General features: G+C 50.2%; 1 protein-coding gene across 7 annotated transcripts; it reads right to left on the reverse strand.

The window, feature by feature from the left end:
- Positions 1–361: 361 nt before the first annotated feature.
- Positions 362–16,677, reverse strand: HADHB (hydroxyacyl-CoA dehydrogenase trifunctional multienzyme complex subunit beta). Of its 7 annotated transcripts, none has more exons than XM_063330794.1 (16): positions 16,559–16,677; positions 13,682–13,764; positions 13,249–13,290; positions 11,695–11,791; positions 11,032–11,076; positions 9,725–9,824; positions 8,432–8,519; positions 7,665–7,852; positions 6,186–6,366; positions 4,939–5,060; positions 3,600–3,679; positions 3,462–3,509; positions 2,970–3,057; positions 2,333–2,407; positions 1,684–1,848; positions 362–954 (listed from the first exon to the last, which is right to left on the reverse strand). In XM_063330794.1, the coding sequence occupies exons 2-16, from the start codon at positions 13,746–13,748 to the stop codon at positions 919–921; spliced, it is 1,422 nt and encodes a 473-aa protein (XP_063186864.1). In that variant the 5' UTR covers positions 13,749–13,764; positions 16,559–16,677; the 3' UTR covers positions 362–918. The 7 variants fall into 7 exon arrangements, with proteins under 7 accessions (XP_063186864.1, XP_063186860.1, XP_063186865.1 ...); XM_063330790.1 differs by having other exon boundaries at positions 11,695–11,794; XM_063330795.1 differs by lacking the exon at positions 16,559–16,677 and adding an exon at positions 16,457–16,526.
- Between the last annotated feature and the right edge of the window lie 206 nt (positions 16,678–16,883).

Below are 16,883 nucleotides of genomic sequence, written 5' to 3' on the forward strand. Positions count from 1 at the left end.
CCAAGTCTGCACACCTGAAGTTTATCAACGACTGGGCTCTGCGTAAGCATGACGCTGCCCGTTCCTCAACTTTCAGAGTGCCAGACACTGGAAGCGTGTAATGAAGGTGCCTCAGAGAAGCAGGAGTTACCGAAACAGCCCCAAAAGCCTGTATTTTGACGATTCACTGGGGCTCCGGAGCCCAAGGCGTGTTCTGGGCAGATTTCGGAGCAGGTCTCCCCTTTCAGAAAGCAGACGCCCGGTGCCACATCGGAGCAGACAGCCCCCGTGACAAACACCCCAGAAACCGTCCCCAGCGTATTTCAGGTGAGGGCAGGGAAAGAAAAAAGGTGACGGGAGGGAAAGAAAAAAGGCAGACTGGTTTGGTTTTTTTCCCCGATTTATTGTGGCTAACAGCAGCGACGCTCGTTTGTCAGAAGCAACTTGCTAATTCCAAAGCTGTCTGGACTCCGTGCAGCAAACTCCCTCCTTACAAACCAGGTCAGCCAACTCGGTTTGAACCCGTTGCCGAAAACAGTTGTTACTCCGGACACATTAACTCACATCTCAGCCCTCCGACCTCCAGTACTTCACGTTCTCCTTATCTCCAAATTTCATTCTCTGCACCCAGCTTTGGAATCATCCTTCTTCTCCGGGGGCAGACACCTTCCTTCGTGAGGAGTTACAGTGGAAATCAGAGAGGTTGCAAGGACTCTGGAGAGACTAAAAGCCACGTTAACTTTTATTCTCCTGGAAATGGAATATTTCTTAGAGCGCGCTCATTAGTTGAAAATTACCAGCTGAGGAGCTAAAAGGTATTTACAAAGGCCACCAAAAATCCTTTCCGAGAAGGACTGTATATACGTTTTTATTAGTGCATTGAAATGGCATTGCCAGGCACAGGACGTACGAATACGCACTCAGCAACCCCTTGTCCCGTTACTGAGGGTAAAGCTCCACTATCATCGCGTGCCCCTGCAAGGAGGGAGAGAAAGAACGGTTATAAAAAAAGAGTTAATTATCACAAACACACACTCAACGGGAGACGCTCACCTCCCGACCCTCTTAAAACAAAAGGGGGAGATGAAAACCCAGAACCGATTCACTGAGGGGACTCTGCAGACAGCGGTTTGATGGCTTTGGGACAGCAGAGATGTGCTTCAGGCTGGCCAAGGCACCAGAGCCCACCCCGACCAAGGCACCAGGCTCTCCTGAGGGCCAAACTGGGAAACTCAGGGTGGAGGCAACATCGGGACCAGCGCCCTCAGGTTACAGAGGGCCAGCCGTGCCAGGCCCCCACGGACCCGCCACCAGCCACGGCAACCCGAACCAGGGCTCCCAGCCACAGCCTCGAGAGTCGTAGGAAGAGTCTCAACCCCGTTTCTCTTGAAAAGACCTTTCTTCCTAAGACTGGAAGAGTGACACCCGCAAGCCACCGTCCGGGAAGTCTTTGCGAGTCACCAAACGAAACCCTCAGAACATGGCAGAAATCTCTCCTCTTTTGGATCATACGGGCAGCAAGGGCTGCAGTCACCATTGCCCAGGGGCGACTGGGAGATGGTCACGAACGCCCAGTGCCACGGGGCTTCAGAGGTGTCCCCACAGCTGGTGCAACCGGGCAGGATTTCATAGCCCCAACAGGAGCAGAAACGCAATTACTGCCCCTCTCCGGAGGGACCGGTGCCGGCCACGCAGCATCGTTACCTGCCCTCCCGCAGCACAGGCAGCAACCAGGCCGTATTGTCCTCCCTCCTTCTTCAATCTATGGGCAGCAGTGATCACCAGACGGCAGCCGGTGGCACCGAAGGGATGTCCCAGCGAGAGGGAGCCGCCCCAGGTATTGAACTTCTCCAGAGGAGGGGCTCCGACCTGCAAGGACAAAGGGAGGGACACACACCATCACCAGCCTGGAAGGAGACCGGCCTCAGCACGCCACCAAACCTACACGGCCACCCTGCACCGCCGTGAAGTCCTCCCTGGCACGTACAAGTGCCCCATGACAGCACAACACCTGCCAAAGGCTCTCCTGCTTCCCCTGCAGTCAGGCAGGTATCCATCCCCCTGCCGCTAGAAGGCGGAAGGACCGAGCTCCTCCACTGTTTTTAACTCCCTCCTCTCCAACAATTACTATTATGGCTCTAGATCTCCACCCTCCTACAGACAACAGGAACGTCATGGTTCCCAAAGAAACCGCTCACCTTGGGGTTTGCTCGCCCAGAGCTCAAGAAACGTTGCTTCTCCCCACAGAACACAGCAAAAGCCCTGCTCTGCAGCACTAGCGTGCCCTGCTGCAGCGAGGAACTCCATCAATCCTAAAGTTAAGTTAAGGATAAAAGCGTCCCGACTGTCTTACCTTTGACTTCCTGCCCATGTAGTTTTGTGCGAACCAGTCCGAATCCATAGCTTTCAGGTTAGCCAGTATCTGCCCCTGAAAGGGAGAGGAAGGCGAAGCTAACAAGGAAAAAGCAGACTTTGAGGAAAGCCTACGGACAGCGCTAGCAAACAGGAGATATCCCGAGACTAGCGACAGCCACAAAACGAGCACAGCCAATGGAAAACAGCATTTCACGGGATCAGCCGCGTTCATCAATGTTAGCTCGACCTCAGCCAGAAGAGACGCTGCCCAATTAACAGGCCTCCTCCCCACAGTAACCACAGCCCCCAGCCAACGAGTAGATGACGTGCAGAAGTCCTTTCTTCCATACAAGGGTCTCGGGAAAGTGAGATTATTTTTTTACGTATTATTTTAAAAGAACCTGTATTCCTTTGGTGACTTCAAGCAACGTAAGCCACCCTTAACACAGATTGTGACACTGTAAAAATGTTACAGATTTAAAATATATCCAGTACTTCTCTATAGACATAAACGTAGAATTACACCTATCTGCATTTAGTGAAGCTCTTAACGAGGGCTTTCACCAACACGAGAACGGATGTCTACAGAATGGCATTTTGCAGCTAGCGGCATCCTGGGTGTTCAGGGCACTTACAGCAAAAGCTTCGTGGAACTCAAACACGTCGATATCGGCCATGGTCAGCCCAGCCTTCTCCAGCACTTTGGGCGTAGCGTACGTTGGACTGACAAAGAGTTAAGAAACAGAAGTCTTGCATGAATATCTTTCCTCACAACGTCATCCCCTTCCTCCGCAGCGACCCACGTTACATTCCTTCTCTCTAGGGTTCAGGGTACAGCTCCCTGCCCGTCCCGCTCCAACTGCAACCCAACCCCGAGTAACTACTGCGAGTACCAACACGCTGAGATGCCCCCCAGCAAATCCGGGGGAGTATTTCTGCCACAGCTGCTCTCCCACGTCAGCCACCTCCCCCTCCTGAGTCACACCGGCTCTCGCACCTTTGCGAGAAGGCCTGAAGAGATGTACTATCTCCCAAGAGACTTCCCAAAAAACAAACGTGTAATGGCAAGTCAAGGCTGTTGTGCTAGTACGGACTGTCAGGGGACGCTCTTCATCCTCGCCACCTACCCCAGTAGCAGTTGGTCCTTTGGATCCTGGGACACATACACGAAGTCCCTGCACAGGAGAAATGCATTAGTAGCGTGAAGAGGAGCAGAAGGAAGCGAGAGCAGACTTCAGAGGCCACGCAGAGCAGTCTCTTTTTACCTCAGGTAGGCCTTCGGTTTGTATCCCATGGCCAGCGCCTTCTCCTCAGACATGAGCAGAATTGCCGAAGCGCCGTCTGTCTGAAACGGGCAGACAAACCCGGTGAGGTCACTGCCTGAAGAGCACGACACCCCCCGCACAAAACGAGCCTGACAGCCCTCCGGCACCGCAGCTGGCAAGAGAACACGGATCTAAACAGAGCTTCCAGAACATCCCCGTACGATATGGGACAAAGAATAAGTCTGCATGATTGAGCTGACGGCTGGATGATCTCCGAATGATGTTAGCACGCGCACTGCTGAAGCCCTTCCTTGTGGTCCAGACCCACAACTGCCCCTGGTTCCAAACAGGACAGAGGTCCCAAAGTGCCCTGCTAGTCCTGAGGACAAGCTGGTCACGCCAAACACTCACCTGCCCGCTCAGCTCCAGCCCCAAACTGATCATAATTCTGGGATGACGAGCCGCAGGCTCACCACATTGCAAAAAGGAACATCACGGCCCCGGCACACGATCACTCATTTCCTGGATCATAGCCCCAGCTGGCCTACAGGTCTGCCGCAGCCAGCACACCAACGGTGTTCCAACTGTTCCCAACACCAAGGCTGTGCCGTTACCAGCCTCCGTAAGGCCCCAAGAACGCTAAGGAGTAAATACCATCGCTGCTGAAAGAGCCCCAGCAGCAGGTACTTGCTTCCTTTGAAGGGCTCGTCACAAACAGCCTTTGAAACACAGAAGAATCTGTCAGGGCTGTGCGCAGCAACAGGACGGTCACCTCGAGCACTCTGCGGGAGGCAACCACCTTCTACTGAGTCTCAGATGCACCTCGCCTAACTTACGCAGCTACCTTAGACTCCAGCATCCAGAAAAGCTTCCTGTAAAAGCGCTAAAGACGGAGAAAGAGAAGCACGTGCGTAAGACAGCTCATCGTTGATGTGCTGGAGAAATCTCTCCTTCCCCTCTGTGGATCACAGTGACAAGTTTAGACTAAAACTACCAACTTCTAGACTTATAGCGTGATCAGTCCCATCCCGGGACAGAATTTCTACACGTGCCTTCAAACGATCAGCCCTCATGAGGCAGCTACAGAAAAGCAAATAGGTAAGAGGGACCAAAATCTCAGGGTTTTAGTTCCAATTTCCAAACGCAGCAATCCGGTACCCTCGTTCACCAGATCATAACGCACTCCAAAGTTACCCTTGCAAAACGCGAAAGCAGGCGATATTACAAAGGAGACAACCCATTCCCAGGCTACGCCAGCTTGATGCACGTGCCTACGGGAAGCAGAGGGTAAACCGGACAGTTTCCCCCTCTGGCTGACAGTGATGGGAAGAGGCATTACCAGGAAGGAGGAGTTGGCAGCTGTGACAGTTCCAAAGGGCTTGACAAAAGCCGGCTTCAGCTTGCCCATCTGCTCCATCGAGGAAGGACGGATCCCGTTATCTTTGGTGACTGTCTCTCTGCCTGTTGATGAAAAGAAAAAGCACGTTTAAACTACAAGAGTCAGCAACATACGTGAATTTGCACATCAGGAGTCCAGGGAAAACAAAAATCAAATCAGAAAACTGTGCTTTTTTAGGACAAGTGGGAGGAGGAAAAAAGGGAAAATCCGTTCACAGTATCAGGATATTTAACGTGGCTAAAAAATAGCACTTAAAAATTGAGGCTACATTACGTTCTCTCTGAAGACCGCAAAAATGAAGCGCTGCAATCTATTTACTGCAAGAAAACACTACCACCTGGAAAACAACCCAGCTGATAAAAGAATTTAAATTCAGATTACAAAGCCTAAATTGGAGAACTGGGCCTAAAGCAGCGCACGCTTACATGCCAAGTTTCGAGGAAGCAAGAACACTGGGAAGAACCAAATATACGTTATCGTCGACTGTACTGACTCCTTATATAAGCCAGTTGACAGAAAGTACCAATTTTAGTACAAAAACTATATGTAACTGTGGATCTATAAAAATAAGGTCTCTCTAGGAAACTAATTACAGAGCAAAGTGCCCAAAATTCATAACTGCACCAGAGCGTGCCCACTGGCTGATGGAGGGTGAGGGTGGAAATCAGGCCACAGAAAGGACAGCTTAAAGGTTCTCCCCAAACCGTTTCGCATCTGAGCAACGACTGTGAGGCCTGGTGTGAACTGCAGTCTACCAAGTGGAACGCATTCCAGCTCTTCCTACCCAGAACCCGGTTTATCAGACCAGGATTTTATCAGCCTTTCTATTTGTTGTTAATAGCTTGGGGTATAAAGATGGGTTCTCTTGCCTGAGTGAAAGAGCAGCGGGATTCTTGGTCCAAGCGTTCTGATTTTCCTTGCTCTATCACCACATCAGCGTGGATACAAGATGGGTACGACAAAGTTTAGATGTGTAAGAATATGTTTATGTATTTAGATATGCATGCTTAAAAACATGATCCTATGTCAGTAGTTTTCCAGGGAGAAACAGGCGGCATTTCAAAGATATAAATCCATATCAGATACACGGAACGTTATGAATCTCACCCCAGTACCTCCCCTCCTTTTCTAAAGGAAATATTTCTTTATTGAACAGCATGCTAGCAATGAAACACGGGCACTTTTACCTGGCACTTTGAAGGGCACCACATCGAGCAGCAAGCCTCCCTCCTGGGCTTTCTTGGCTAGCGTGTGCGAACGGAGGGCATACTCATCTTGCTCCAAACGGGAAACGGAGAAGGCAGCAGCCAAGCGATCGGCAGAGTGTCCCATAGTCTCACTGGTGGAGAACTCTGCCACAGCTGGGAGCTACAAAACAGAAAAACAGGGTTAGCGCACATAAAATCCTGTCCCCGGGCAGTTACACGGAGTTCAGGAGGAGGTTAAGCCCTGCGCAGTCAGCCAGCGAGGCTCTCCTGTTTAAGCAGGGCAGTTAATATTAGAGCGACGCAATTAACACATGGTAACCACACCAGAAGTGACTTGTTCAAACGTATTAGAGGAACCGCCACTTTCCAAGATCTTAGAAAAAAAATGGATAAAAACAAGGTCCAAACTGCTGCTTACTCCAGGAGTTGAAGAACTGTATTGCATTTGCACACGCAGACAGAGAGCAGCTGCCTTGCGCGTTTAACAAGGACTCCCCCGTGAGGGGTGACCCGACTTTTTGGGCCAAGGTGAAACACATCCCGGGACCTCACAACTCCTTGTCAAATACCTCCTCAAGCCAAACCGGAGGCAGCAAGTGATTTCAGCTTAGCTCTTCTTCTTCCAGCAGCACACAGGAAATCCCTGCGTGCGTTTAAGTCTGCAACTTCCGTATCTGATGTGGACTTTGGGTCTCATCTCTGCTGGACATACGCTGTGCTTCGCTGCGCTCAACCGAAGGCAGCCAGCAGCAGCACGGACGCACAGAGTTCTGCTGTGAAGAGCTCGGGGTGGGGGGGTTTAAGGAGGGAAGTGCTTTTCCTTCCCATCTCCACCATGTCATAATGCACCTCTCTCACGACCTCCAAGACAGAGGAGTGGCTCCCTCTACAGCAGGTTCCTGACATCAAACAGCAACGGCCGATTCTCCTCTGAACGCGTTCAGGACCCGGCAGGATGCGGCCAGGAGCAATAATCACAAGGCATAGTGAAGACGCATTAATCAAACAATGAAATTACATGAATATACTGAGGATGCTCGTCTCTGATACTGAGCACGTTACTTCTATTATTTAAGAACCAAAAATTCTTCTGAGCCTTTAGGACCCTTGCCTAAGTTTTACATCGATGGAAAAAAGCTTGTATTTTGTAGCCTCCAGCACAGTGTGTCTAGGAGTTGTAGGAGGAGAAGGAGGTTTTGAAATAAGATAGTCTTCTTTACTGAAGACCAACATGTAAGAAAACAAAGCAGAGTCACGAATGCTGTGAGGCGCATTAATCAACTGTATTTTTAACCGAAAGCACAGGACAGGGATCCAATAAAAGCAAGCCACAGGCAGCCAGCTTTTCCTTTTTAAGTCCTCTCCACTGAGGCTAAAAAAATTACCTAAGCCAACCTGTTTTACACCTGCTCATACAAGAGCTTAGCTTAAACATCTGAATGCCTGAAAAAAAATTACCTCAGGAGCAAAGTAGTCAGGGCGAATTTTGGAAATCAGGGAGAGCTTTTGGCCCAAGGTCTTGGCTCGGTTCAGAGTGAGCATCGTCTTCCTCATCTTCCTACTGTGACGAATGGGAACGTCTGACATCAACTCCACACCCCCCGCTACGATGACGTCGCACTGTCCAGACGCAATCAAACCCACGCCTGCAGAACGACAGAGTTTCCCATGAGGGCTGTGGGGAGAAGTGACACTACCCCATCAGTGCCTGGGATACTACTACATTTTATTTCCTTCTCCAGCCTCTGGCTTTGGCCGAGTTACACAACATGGGCTTAACAGAGACTGTGCAGGTGAAACAGACGTTTTCTGCATCATACTGGTTTTGTAACTTCCACTTCTCTTTGTCACACACAGCAGCTGGGAGAAAAATATCCCCAGTGGTTCAGGACACTAACTGGGTCTCAGGTTTTTTGCTCCATTTAGGCTCAGTCAAAGATGAAAGTAGCCTGAAAGGCAGCAGCTTCCTTACTGTGATGTAGCTTTTGCCTCCCAGGCTAGTATGGACACTGAGCAGAGACCATCGCTGAACGCACAGGGTGTCCAGCTGCTGGCCTACAGCAGACACTCGATTCATATCGTATTTTGTTGATTCAAAAAATTCCCTTCCACCCCATAATTCCTTCAAATGCTTACTTATATTCACTGTGCAAGTTAGATGAGGGATGTAGGGGAGTCGCTAAGCTCTTTCTCAAACCCACAGCTTGTTCTTCCAGCCAACATACCTGTGGTCATAGCCTGGTTTGAAGAAATGCAAGCCATGGTGACTGTATGGGCTGGAGTTTTGTCAGAGAAACCCGCTCCCAATGCAGCCTATGAGCAACAAAGAATGACTGTTAAAACCTACGCCTTTTGCTCCACGGGGTCACAGCCACCATCTGCACACTAAGCTGAAAACAAGTACATCAAGTTTCCATTCGGGCAATTACTGCAGCAGCTCATCCCCTCCCCGGACTCTGGAAACAGGAGGAGACGGCAGCTGCCCAGCTGCCAGGGCTCTCAATCGCGTTACGCAGAGTGTCACTGGCCCCCCGTTAATAAAGGGACAAACTAATCGCACACCTCACGATTTCAATAGAGCTTCTAACTACTTGACATCATCTCTGCTTCACCTTATGCGCAAAGGCGGCACGTGAAAGGAATTATTTAGACCCCTGTACGAGGCCCCATGATTTGCTTTACACAGAACAGAAAACATTTTCTGCAGTCCAGAAAGTAGCGCTTCATCTGACCCAGCTGAGAGCACGGCCTCCCGTGACGGGAGGACGGCTCCCAGCAAGACCTTCCCTAGTTGAGACGTGGCCAACTAGTTTAAAGTTCAACAGTTGTTCCCAAGTTAAAATTACACCGCAGCCTCATCTGACTGGCAGGTGACCAAAGCAAGTATTTGCATCTACAAGGCTAAAACCACCAATGGAACCGGAGAACCTCGTAACCTCCTAAGTCTTTCCAGCCCAGGTTACATCATGGGTTTGCCTGCTTGCAGAGAATAACAGCAGAGGCTCCAGATTACAGAAAATCACATGGCGCCTCTCTAACACCACTTCAGGGGACCAGCTTCTCTCTGTGTATAATATGTGAATTGTGTTTTCTGACTGGCAGAATAAAGAGCTGCTAAGCTACTCCATTTCAAGTCACTCACAAGCTGCACCTGCTCAGCCAGCTAAAATAAATAAATACTACAATATTCTATCAAATTATGCTCTGGTCCTCTCAAGTACTTTGGACAAGCCAGCATTTGAGTCCAACTGGCAGTTAGAGCGGTCGGCAAACGTTAACAAAAGCTTCCCTTTCAGTGAAGAATCAAGCAGAGGCTTTACAAAATTAAACTGCACTTGATCTAGGGCAGATTTCAACAGGAGGCAGAGTCCCACACAGTTATTTCACAGACAATACTGCACAACTAGTTCATACCCCCAAATCATGTTTAAATGGACTTTTTTTTTTGGTAAGTGTTTGCCATCGTCATACTGTTGGCAGAAATCAGACTCACAGGGGAAATGCTGCACGTAACCCACCTCTCTGGCGACATTGCTCGTTTTCACCTCCTGGATAACTGTGCCATAAACAATGTAATCAACAACATCCCTTGGGACACTGGTCCGGTTCAGCAACCCCCTAAAGGAAAAGATCAAAACAAACAGAATTTGCACCATGTACGCAATAACCTTGTCACTGTCCTCAAACATCCTCTTCCCACCAGCTTGGCTGGAGAACAAGGCAACAACGGAGAAACAGCTTCTGTCCCTAGTTCAGAAGAAGTCTTGTGTGCGTAAATACTTAATGAAAACTGTAATTGACTACGGACTGCAAATAATCATGGTGATAATGCTGCTATAAATGATTACATAATTTCATGAAAGCACCTACCCTACACAACCCGAAATGGTTGTTACTATCTTCCCCAATTTGGAGTATTCTGACATCGAAATTAAAGGAAGTGGGCCTTACGAGATAATAAAGCCAATCACCTTTGGTGTAGGAACACGAAAAACTTCAATAGACACCCAGAAAATAAGCAGTGCGCTTTCAGAGTTCATTAGAAAATATATTGCATAACTTGGCAGAACACCTTGACAAACACGCCACCACAGCAAACCCCATAGCAGGCACTGATTTAAGGATTCAAATGTAGTGTCATGTGCTACAAAGCACCAAATAAAAACGAAACCAAAGGCACCTCAATCAATAACTTCTCTGCCGCAGCACACCAAAACCCCCTCAATGTCCAGGCCACAGCCCTCGCGCTGCCTGCCAACCAAATCAGCCTGCCTTGGCAAAATATAGCATTCAGATTTGACATGACCGCAGCCAACCTCCCGCTCTCTCCTTGGGCCTTGAAATCTCCTTTCCCCCCAGTAAAGCCTTCTCTCTCTTCAACAGCACTTTGCCCTGCTTCTCAGCAAAACAAATACACTGCAGAATGGAAGGGACAGGCACGATGACAGAATTAGCTTGTTATTCTTGTCGCCGCTTAGTTTTCTCTGCATTGGGTTGTTTTTCCCATGAACTGTAAGCACGCCTCAACGGTAGCTACGATCTCTGTATTTAGGAAACTACGTGCAGTCAAGATTCAAATTAACTAAAATCTATCAAGCAGGACAACAACGGGATCTCTGTGTAACAAAACACTTTAGCACAAGCCGATTGCAAACCCTACTGCTTAGGCCGCCTAATAAGGTGGTGGCGGACCCTGAAAAACGAAGCATGTTGAAAGCGAAAGCCAGAGCCTTGGCTTCCAAATCTGCTGAAGCCACCGTACCAACACTGCGACCCCAGCAGTTCAACAAGTTTTCTGGGCCCTTCTAGTATTCAATTTACTTACTGCAGTGCTGCTCTTGCTAAGTCATGTGGCATAAGATCCGCGTACCTGAAAGTTAAAGAAGAGAGGCAGAAACTTAGGGGTGTCAGAAACTGATCCAGATGTCCGCTTCACCACTGCGAGCGCACATCAGCAGCAAAGGACTGCTGACCTACCAGAAATGCTCCACTGCATTTATCATTAAACGTTTCATACCCCAGGTTGTGAAGACTGCCTGCGTATAGGTCAGCACACAACCACTGTACTTAAAAACACTGAAAAGCAGCAGTAACAGAATAATCCATCCTATCTGAGAGTTAGGTCTGGTCCTAATTCAGCTGTGAATTTGGTGGCACAACAGTCTAGAAGACGAGTCTAGGGCAGATTCCTGCGCCTGTCCTGCTAGTTTTGTGAAACTTGTTGCTTTATCTGCTCTAGATTCACCAACAGCTTCCTCTAGACATGCAGCATAAATCCTCATTCTCAGAATTCCTATCCACAGGCAATCTTCTTCAAACACCTTTTTTCGTTAGGTAAGCAGGAATAACCGTAGCAGCCTAACTCATTGCCACTTCATTACTTTTAGGCATAAGAATAACTCCATTAAAATGAAAAAGCCAGACAACTTTTTTCACAGGAAGTTTCTACTATTAACCAAGTCAGCATGTATTCTTATTTTATACTTACGAGGTGCCAGACTGCAAAAATGGAATACGGACACCCTCTACCACAACAATATTCTTCACACCACTTTTGGCCAAGGTCTTCTTACTCTTAGGCTGGACTGCTAAGAGAGAAGTGACGTTAACAAGAATACCAGCAAGCTTAAAGTAAGGCTCTGTAAAAATTACTAGAAAAACAGGGAAATTGTTCTCTTTTGGTGCCCAAGTCAAAAGCTGAGTAGGTAGGACACCTGAGTTGTAATCTTGTGTCTGTCTGGCTAATTATGTGGTCTGTGAAAAATGCTTTAACAGCTCGGTACGTCCCCCATCAGCAGAGAGAGTCACCTATAGCCACACTGAGGCAATGGTACAGCTGAGAACAAAGGCACATAGCTCCCAGTCTGTTGCCACTGACAAGAATATTGCAGGAAGAGACACCTCTAAAAATGCTGCACAGCTTCCAATGCGAATGAGGCAGAGCAAGCTGAAAGCCTGAGTAAGATCTCTCACTTGGGAAGCAGCAAGGACTGCCAACAGCAATCCACCTTCCAGAGGAACTGCCTAAATACGTGCTCTTACTGCACAGTAAAAGTGAGAGAATTCAAGGGAAATCAAAACACAGTTCAAGAAGTGAAGTAACTTGCGCTCCCACAGGAAAGCAGTAGCAAGAAGAGTGCATATAGCTGCTGTGGGTAACTTCCTACTCCTCCGTAATGTGTCTGAGCATCTCGAGTTCTAGACAAAGCATGTCATGATACAGTGTCATTCAACAGGCCACTGTCAGAGCTCTTCTGGAGTGAGGATTAACAGAGTTCAATGAGAATTTCCTAATGCAATCAGGCCTGCAAATCTTAATGAGCATATACGGCAGCATGGGGCGCTCCTTTTACAAGCTAGAAAAGGACAGAGACCTGTAAAAGCAGATTAAGTGCAGCTAAACACTCCACTCAAGCAAGTTGCAGGATGAAACTCCAGCACTGCTGCCGGGTTACACAAGGTTCTCTGCACAAAGCCAAGGAGACGAGGGGGAGCTGCTCTCCAGGCCTGTTTCCAAAACCCAGGCAGCTCAAAGCATTACGGTCACCTGAGCAACTCCCCCCCAGTGAAACCCAGAACGCCGGATCAGCTAATAACCCACATAACTGCGTGTGCTCAGCCGCTCCACTGAGACCTGAGCCTCTTACTGCTCTCACTGGACTGCAGAGCTAATTCCACAAGCTTCTCCTTGTCAGGGACAATCCCCTCCCCTCTGGGCAAGCGATCTGGTTAGGCCCAGACAGCTTATAAACCCCGAGCTCTCTGTTTAGATTCTAGAAATAGCAATCTATCAGGTGACACCGGGCGTGAGCTCTGGACCAGGCAGAGCTGCTGGGAGCGAGGGGCACTCAGAGGTTGAGAGGACTCTGCTCCCAACAGTGGTTTCCCTGTAGTTTTATTTGTTTGCAACTTTCTTGAACTAAGGCTGTCTGCACTTGATTTCTGAGTTTTACGTAGAACGAAGCTCTGAGAAAGGGAGGCAGCTTCAAAAATAGTCTTCTCTAGCACAGACCCACTGAGATCCCTGGTGTTTTCGCTTTACCTGCGGCTTGTAACTGTGAAGAGCAGCTGAGCGATCGAGCAACTGGAAAACAAGAAACAAAAACGTGGGATCTGTCAAACCTAAAATGTTAAAAACATTTCTAATTTCTCTAAGAACTGTAAAAAAAAATAAAATAATATCATAGTAAGACAACTGCACCTGAACATCTTTGAGATATTTTTTTAATTTACTCTGTTCATAAAAATTACACAGTTCATATTACTTGTTAACTTGAGATTTCTCCCACATCGAATGTGGGAAGGGACAAATACGGCAACAATGGAAATAGTTATTTTAAAAAAGACATTCTCATCTTTTTTAGGATGACAGTGGAACAGAGATTCAGATACGAGCATCCATTCCAAACCCAAAACTTAAAACAGAACTTTATGACCTATCGATTCAAGCTTTTAATGAATGTAAAGATACTTACAGACCCTGGCAGCCCATGCTGAGGAAGCAGGGAGGTTTCTGATGGCATGGGTCAGCATGGAAGTCATTTTGATATCTAGAGAGCTGGAGAAAGACTGATATTAGTCCAATCTGGTGTATTCGGAACAATCTCAAGGTAAGCGATCTGCCTGCTTCACACAGAGCCAAAAAAGTGAAGAAACAGAAGACACGCCAAGGGCAGCAGCAGAGAGAATTACTTCCTATTACACTTTTTGAACGGCATCTAACACACGAGGAGTCTGGCTTATGACTGTGGCCTGCAAATGTTCCTGTAAATAAATACTCATCTCCCCAGTGACCCAGCACCAGACTATCAGCAGCCAGCGCAGTTTTCAATTCCCCTCCCAATAACTGTTCCACCACTTCCCCGCTGGAAAATTGTCCCAGTGCCCAGCCAATCTCGCTGCCAGCGTGACTCTCCTGACGCACTCTCCTTGGCACAATTTCCTGCCGCTACCCCTCGTTTTAACTGTTGATGCCAACCTCACTAACTTCCGTTGTGTATCCCCACGGGAAGCAATACAAGTTGGTACCCACTACCCCAAAAACTTCCTCTGAAGCCTTCCCAAAGCTCATTCCAAAACAGCGTTTCCCTACAGACAAATCTTCATCTGCAGTTTTTATTGCAAAAAATGGTCCTCACATCACCAGAACTTTGGCTGCTTCACAGCAACATTCACCTCACTCAGTCACGCTTTTGGCATTCAAACTAACTCTCTCCCAAATACACACATTACCCCCAAAGGGTTAGAGAAGCCCAGCCCACTCAGGTATTGCAGCTCTCTACAGCTCCTAAAAATTCAGCATAAGCTGACAGTTGCCCCCCTCCCACATTTACATCTCACACCCTACGGCTCTGCACCTGCGACATGCCACGCAGCGTTCCTCATTCACCAGCCCGCTCCAGCTATGCTGGCATTCCACAAACCAAACCCAGGCTCCTCATGTCAAAAAAGGTCCAGAAAACAGACCTCCTCCTCCTCCCCGGCATCCTTCTCTGTGTTGTCTCTCTGCAACAATGCTCTTCCTCATCTGTGCAGAGCTCCCTCCCCACACCTGATTGAGGCTTTTCCCCAAACCTTCCCTGTCGAAGTGACAAAACAGAAACATCAAATCACAGAATACTTGGGTTGGAAGAGACCTTTAAAGGCCATCTAGTCCAGCCAGCCCTCCCAGCATCTCCGGGGCCTCCTCTGGCCCCGCTCCAACAGCTCCGTGTCTCTCCTGTGCCGAGGCCCCAGCGCTGGAGGCAGCACTGCAGGGGGGTCTCCCCCGAGCGCAGCAGAGGGGCAGAATCCCCCCCTCGCCCTGCTGCCCACGCTGCTGGGGATGCAGCCCAGGCTGCGGGGGGGTTCTGGGCTGCCAGCGCACATTGCCCCCCACATTTTCAGAAGACATCTGCTCCCCCAGCACCCCAACAATACAGCCCTTCACACATACAAATTGATCTGGCCAAACCTCCTTCCAGAGCCTGCAGCATCTGCCTGGCATCCTCAATAGCCCTTACTCCCCTTCCTTTCTCCTCACAACACCCCTGACCTTTGTACCAACCACATCACCTTTCAAATACACCCTCACACATTACACATAGAATCATCTAGTTGGAAGGGACCTTTAAGATCATCAAGTCCAACCGTTAATCCAACACTGACAAGTTACTGCTAACCCATGTCCTTCAGCACCACATCTACACATCTTTTAAATGCCTCCAGGGATGGCAACTCCATCACTGCCCTGGGCAGCCTCTTCCAATGCTTCACAACCCTTTTGATGACAATATTTTTCCTAATATCCAACCTAAACCTTCCCTGGCACAACATGAGGCAACTTCCTCTCATCCTATCACCTGTTCCTTAGGAGAAGAGACCGACACCACCACCACCACCCCAGCTACCCCCTCCTTTCAGGGAGCTGTAGAGAGCGAGAAGGTCTCCCCTCAGCCCCCTCTTCTCCAGGCTGAACACCCCCAGCTCCCTCAGCCGCTCCTCACCAGACTTGTGCTCCAGACCCCTCACCAGCTCCGTTGCCCTTCTCTGGACACGCTCCAGCCCCTCAAGGTCTTTCTTGGCGTGAGGGGCCCAAACCTGGACACAGCCCTCGAGGTGGGGCCTCCCCAGTGCCCAGTCCAGGGGGACGGTCACTGCCCCACTCCTGCTGGCCACACTAGTGCTGACACACGCCAGGATGCTGGTGGCCTCCTTGGCCACCTGGGCACACTGCTGGCTCATACTCAGACGCTGTCGACCAACACCCCCAGGTCCTTTTCCGCTGGGCAGCTCTCCAGCCACCCTGCCCAGCCTGGAGCGTCCGTGGGGTTGGTGTGACCCAAGGGCAGGACCCGGAACTTGGCCTTGTTGAACCTCGGCCCATCCATCCAGCCTGTTCATCCAGCTCTGTGGAGCTTCCTACCCTCACGCAGATCAACACTCCCGCCCAACTTGGCGTCGTCTGCGAAGTGACTGAGTCGATCCCACATCCGCTCCGGGTACTCACAGCGCACACAAGCTACACCCGCACACACTATACACCCGCTTCTCACGCCCCTTTCCCAGACCCCCCTCTCTCCTCCATATCCCACACCCTCTTCTCACGTCAAGCACAGCCCAGAGCCACTACGCACCCACTCTACCGCACACATGCCACGCACGGCCACCCCACCCCCCGCCTCAGGGACACTCAGGGGCCCGCACAAGCCCCACCAGATCTCCCAAAATTAAGCGACAGCCCCCCACCGGCCCTCACGTACACAACTCACCACGCCCCGCTATCAGCGACCGACCGGACACCCGACCGACCTGTCACCCCTCCCTCTCAGCAGCCCCCGCCGCGTCCCGAGCCCCTCCGCCCGCCCCCGCACCTCCGCCTGCGTGCGCCCCGCACCGCCCAGCACTGCCGCCGCCACCGCCCGCCGCGCCGCCACTCAGGAAGGGCCCCGCGCCCTCTCCTACTGCCGGGCTGCCCCACCGCCCGCCTGAGGGACACACTCCTCCACGCAGCCCCCTCGCGCGCTCCCCGCTCCCTCGCCCGCCGTTCCCCCTTCGGTACAGAACAAGAAACCTCCGAGCCCTCGCAGCGTGCGGAGAGGAGCGAGGGGCGCGGGAGTGGGCGGCGGCGGAGAGGACAGGCAGCGCGGTGGGCAGCCGCGGGCGGGGCGGGGAGGGCGGGGATGGGGTTGGCCAAGC

Source organism: Chroicocephalus ridibundus, chromosome 3 (genome assembly GCF_963924245.1).
Source record: "Chroicocephalus ridibundus chromosome 3, bChrRid1.1, whole genome shotgun sequence".
Taxonomy (NCBI): Eukaryota; Metazoa; Chordata; class Aves; order Charadriiformes; family Laridae; genus Chroicocephalus; species Chroicocephalus ridibundus.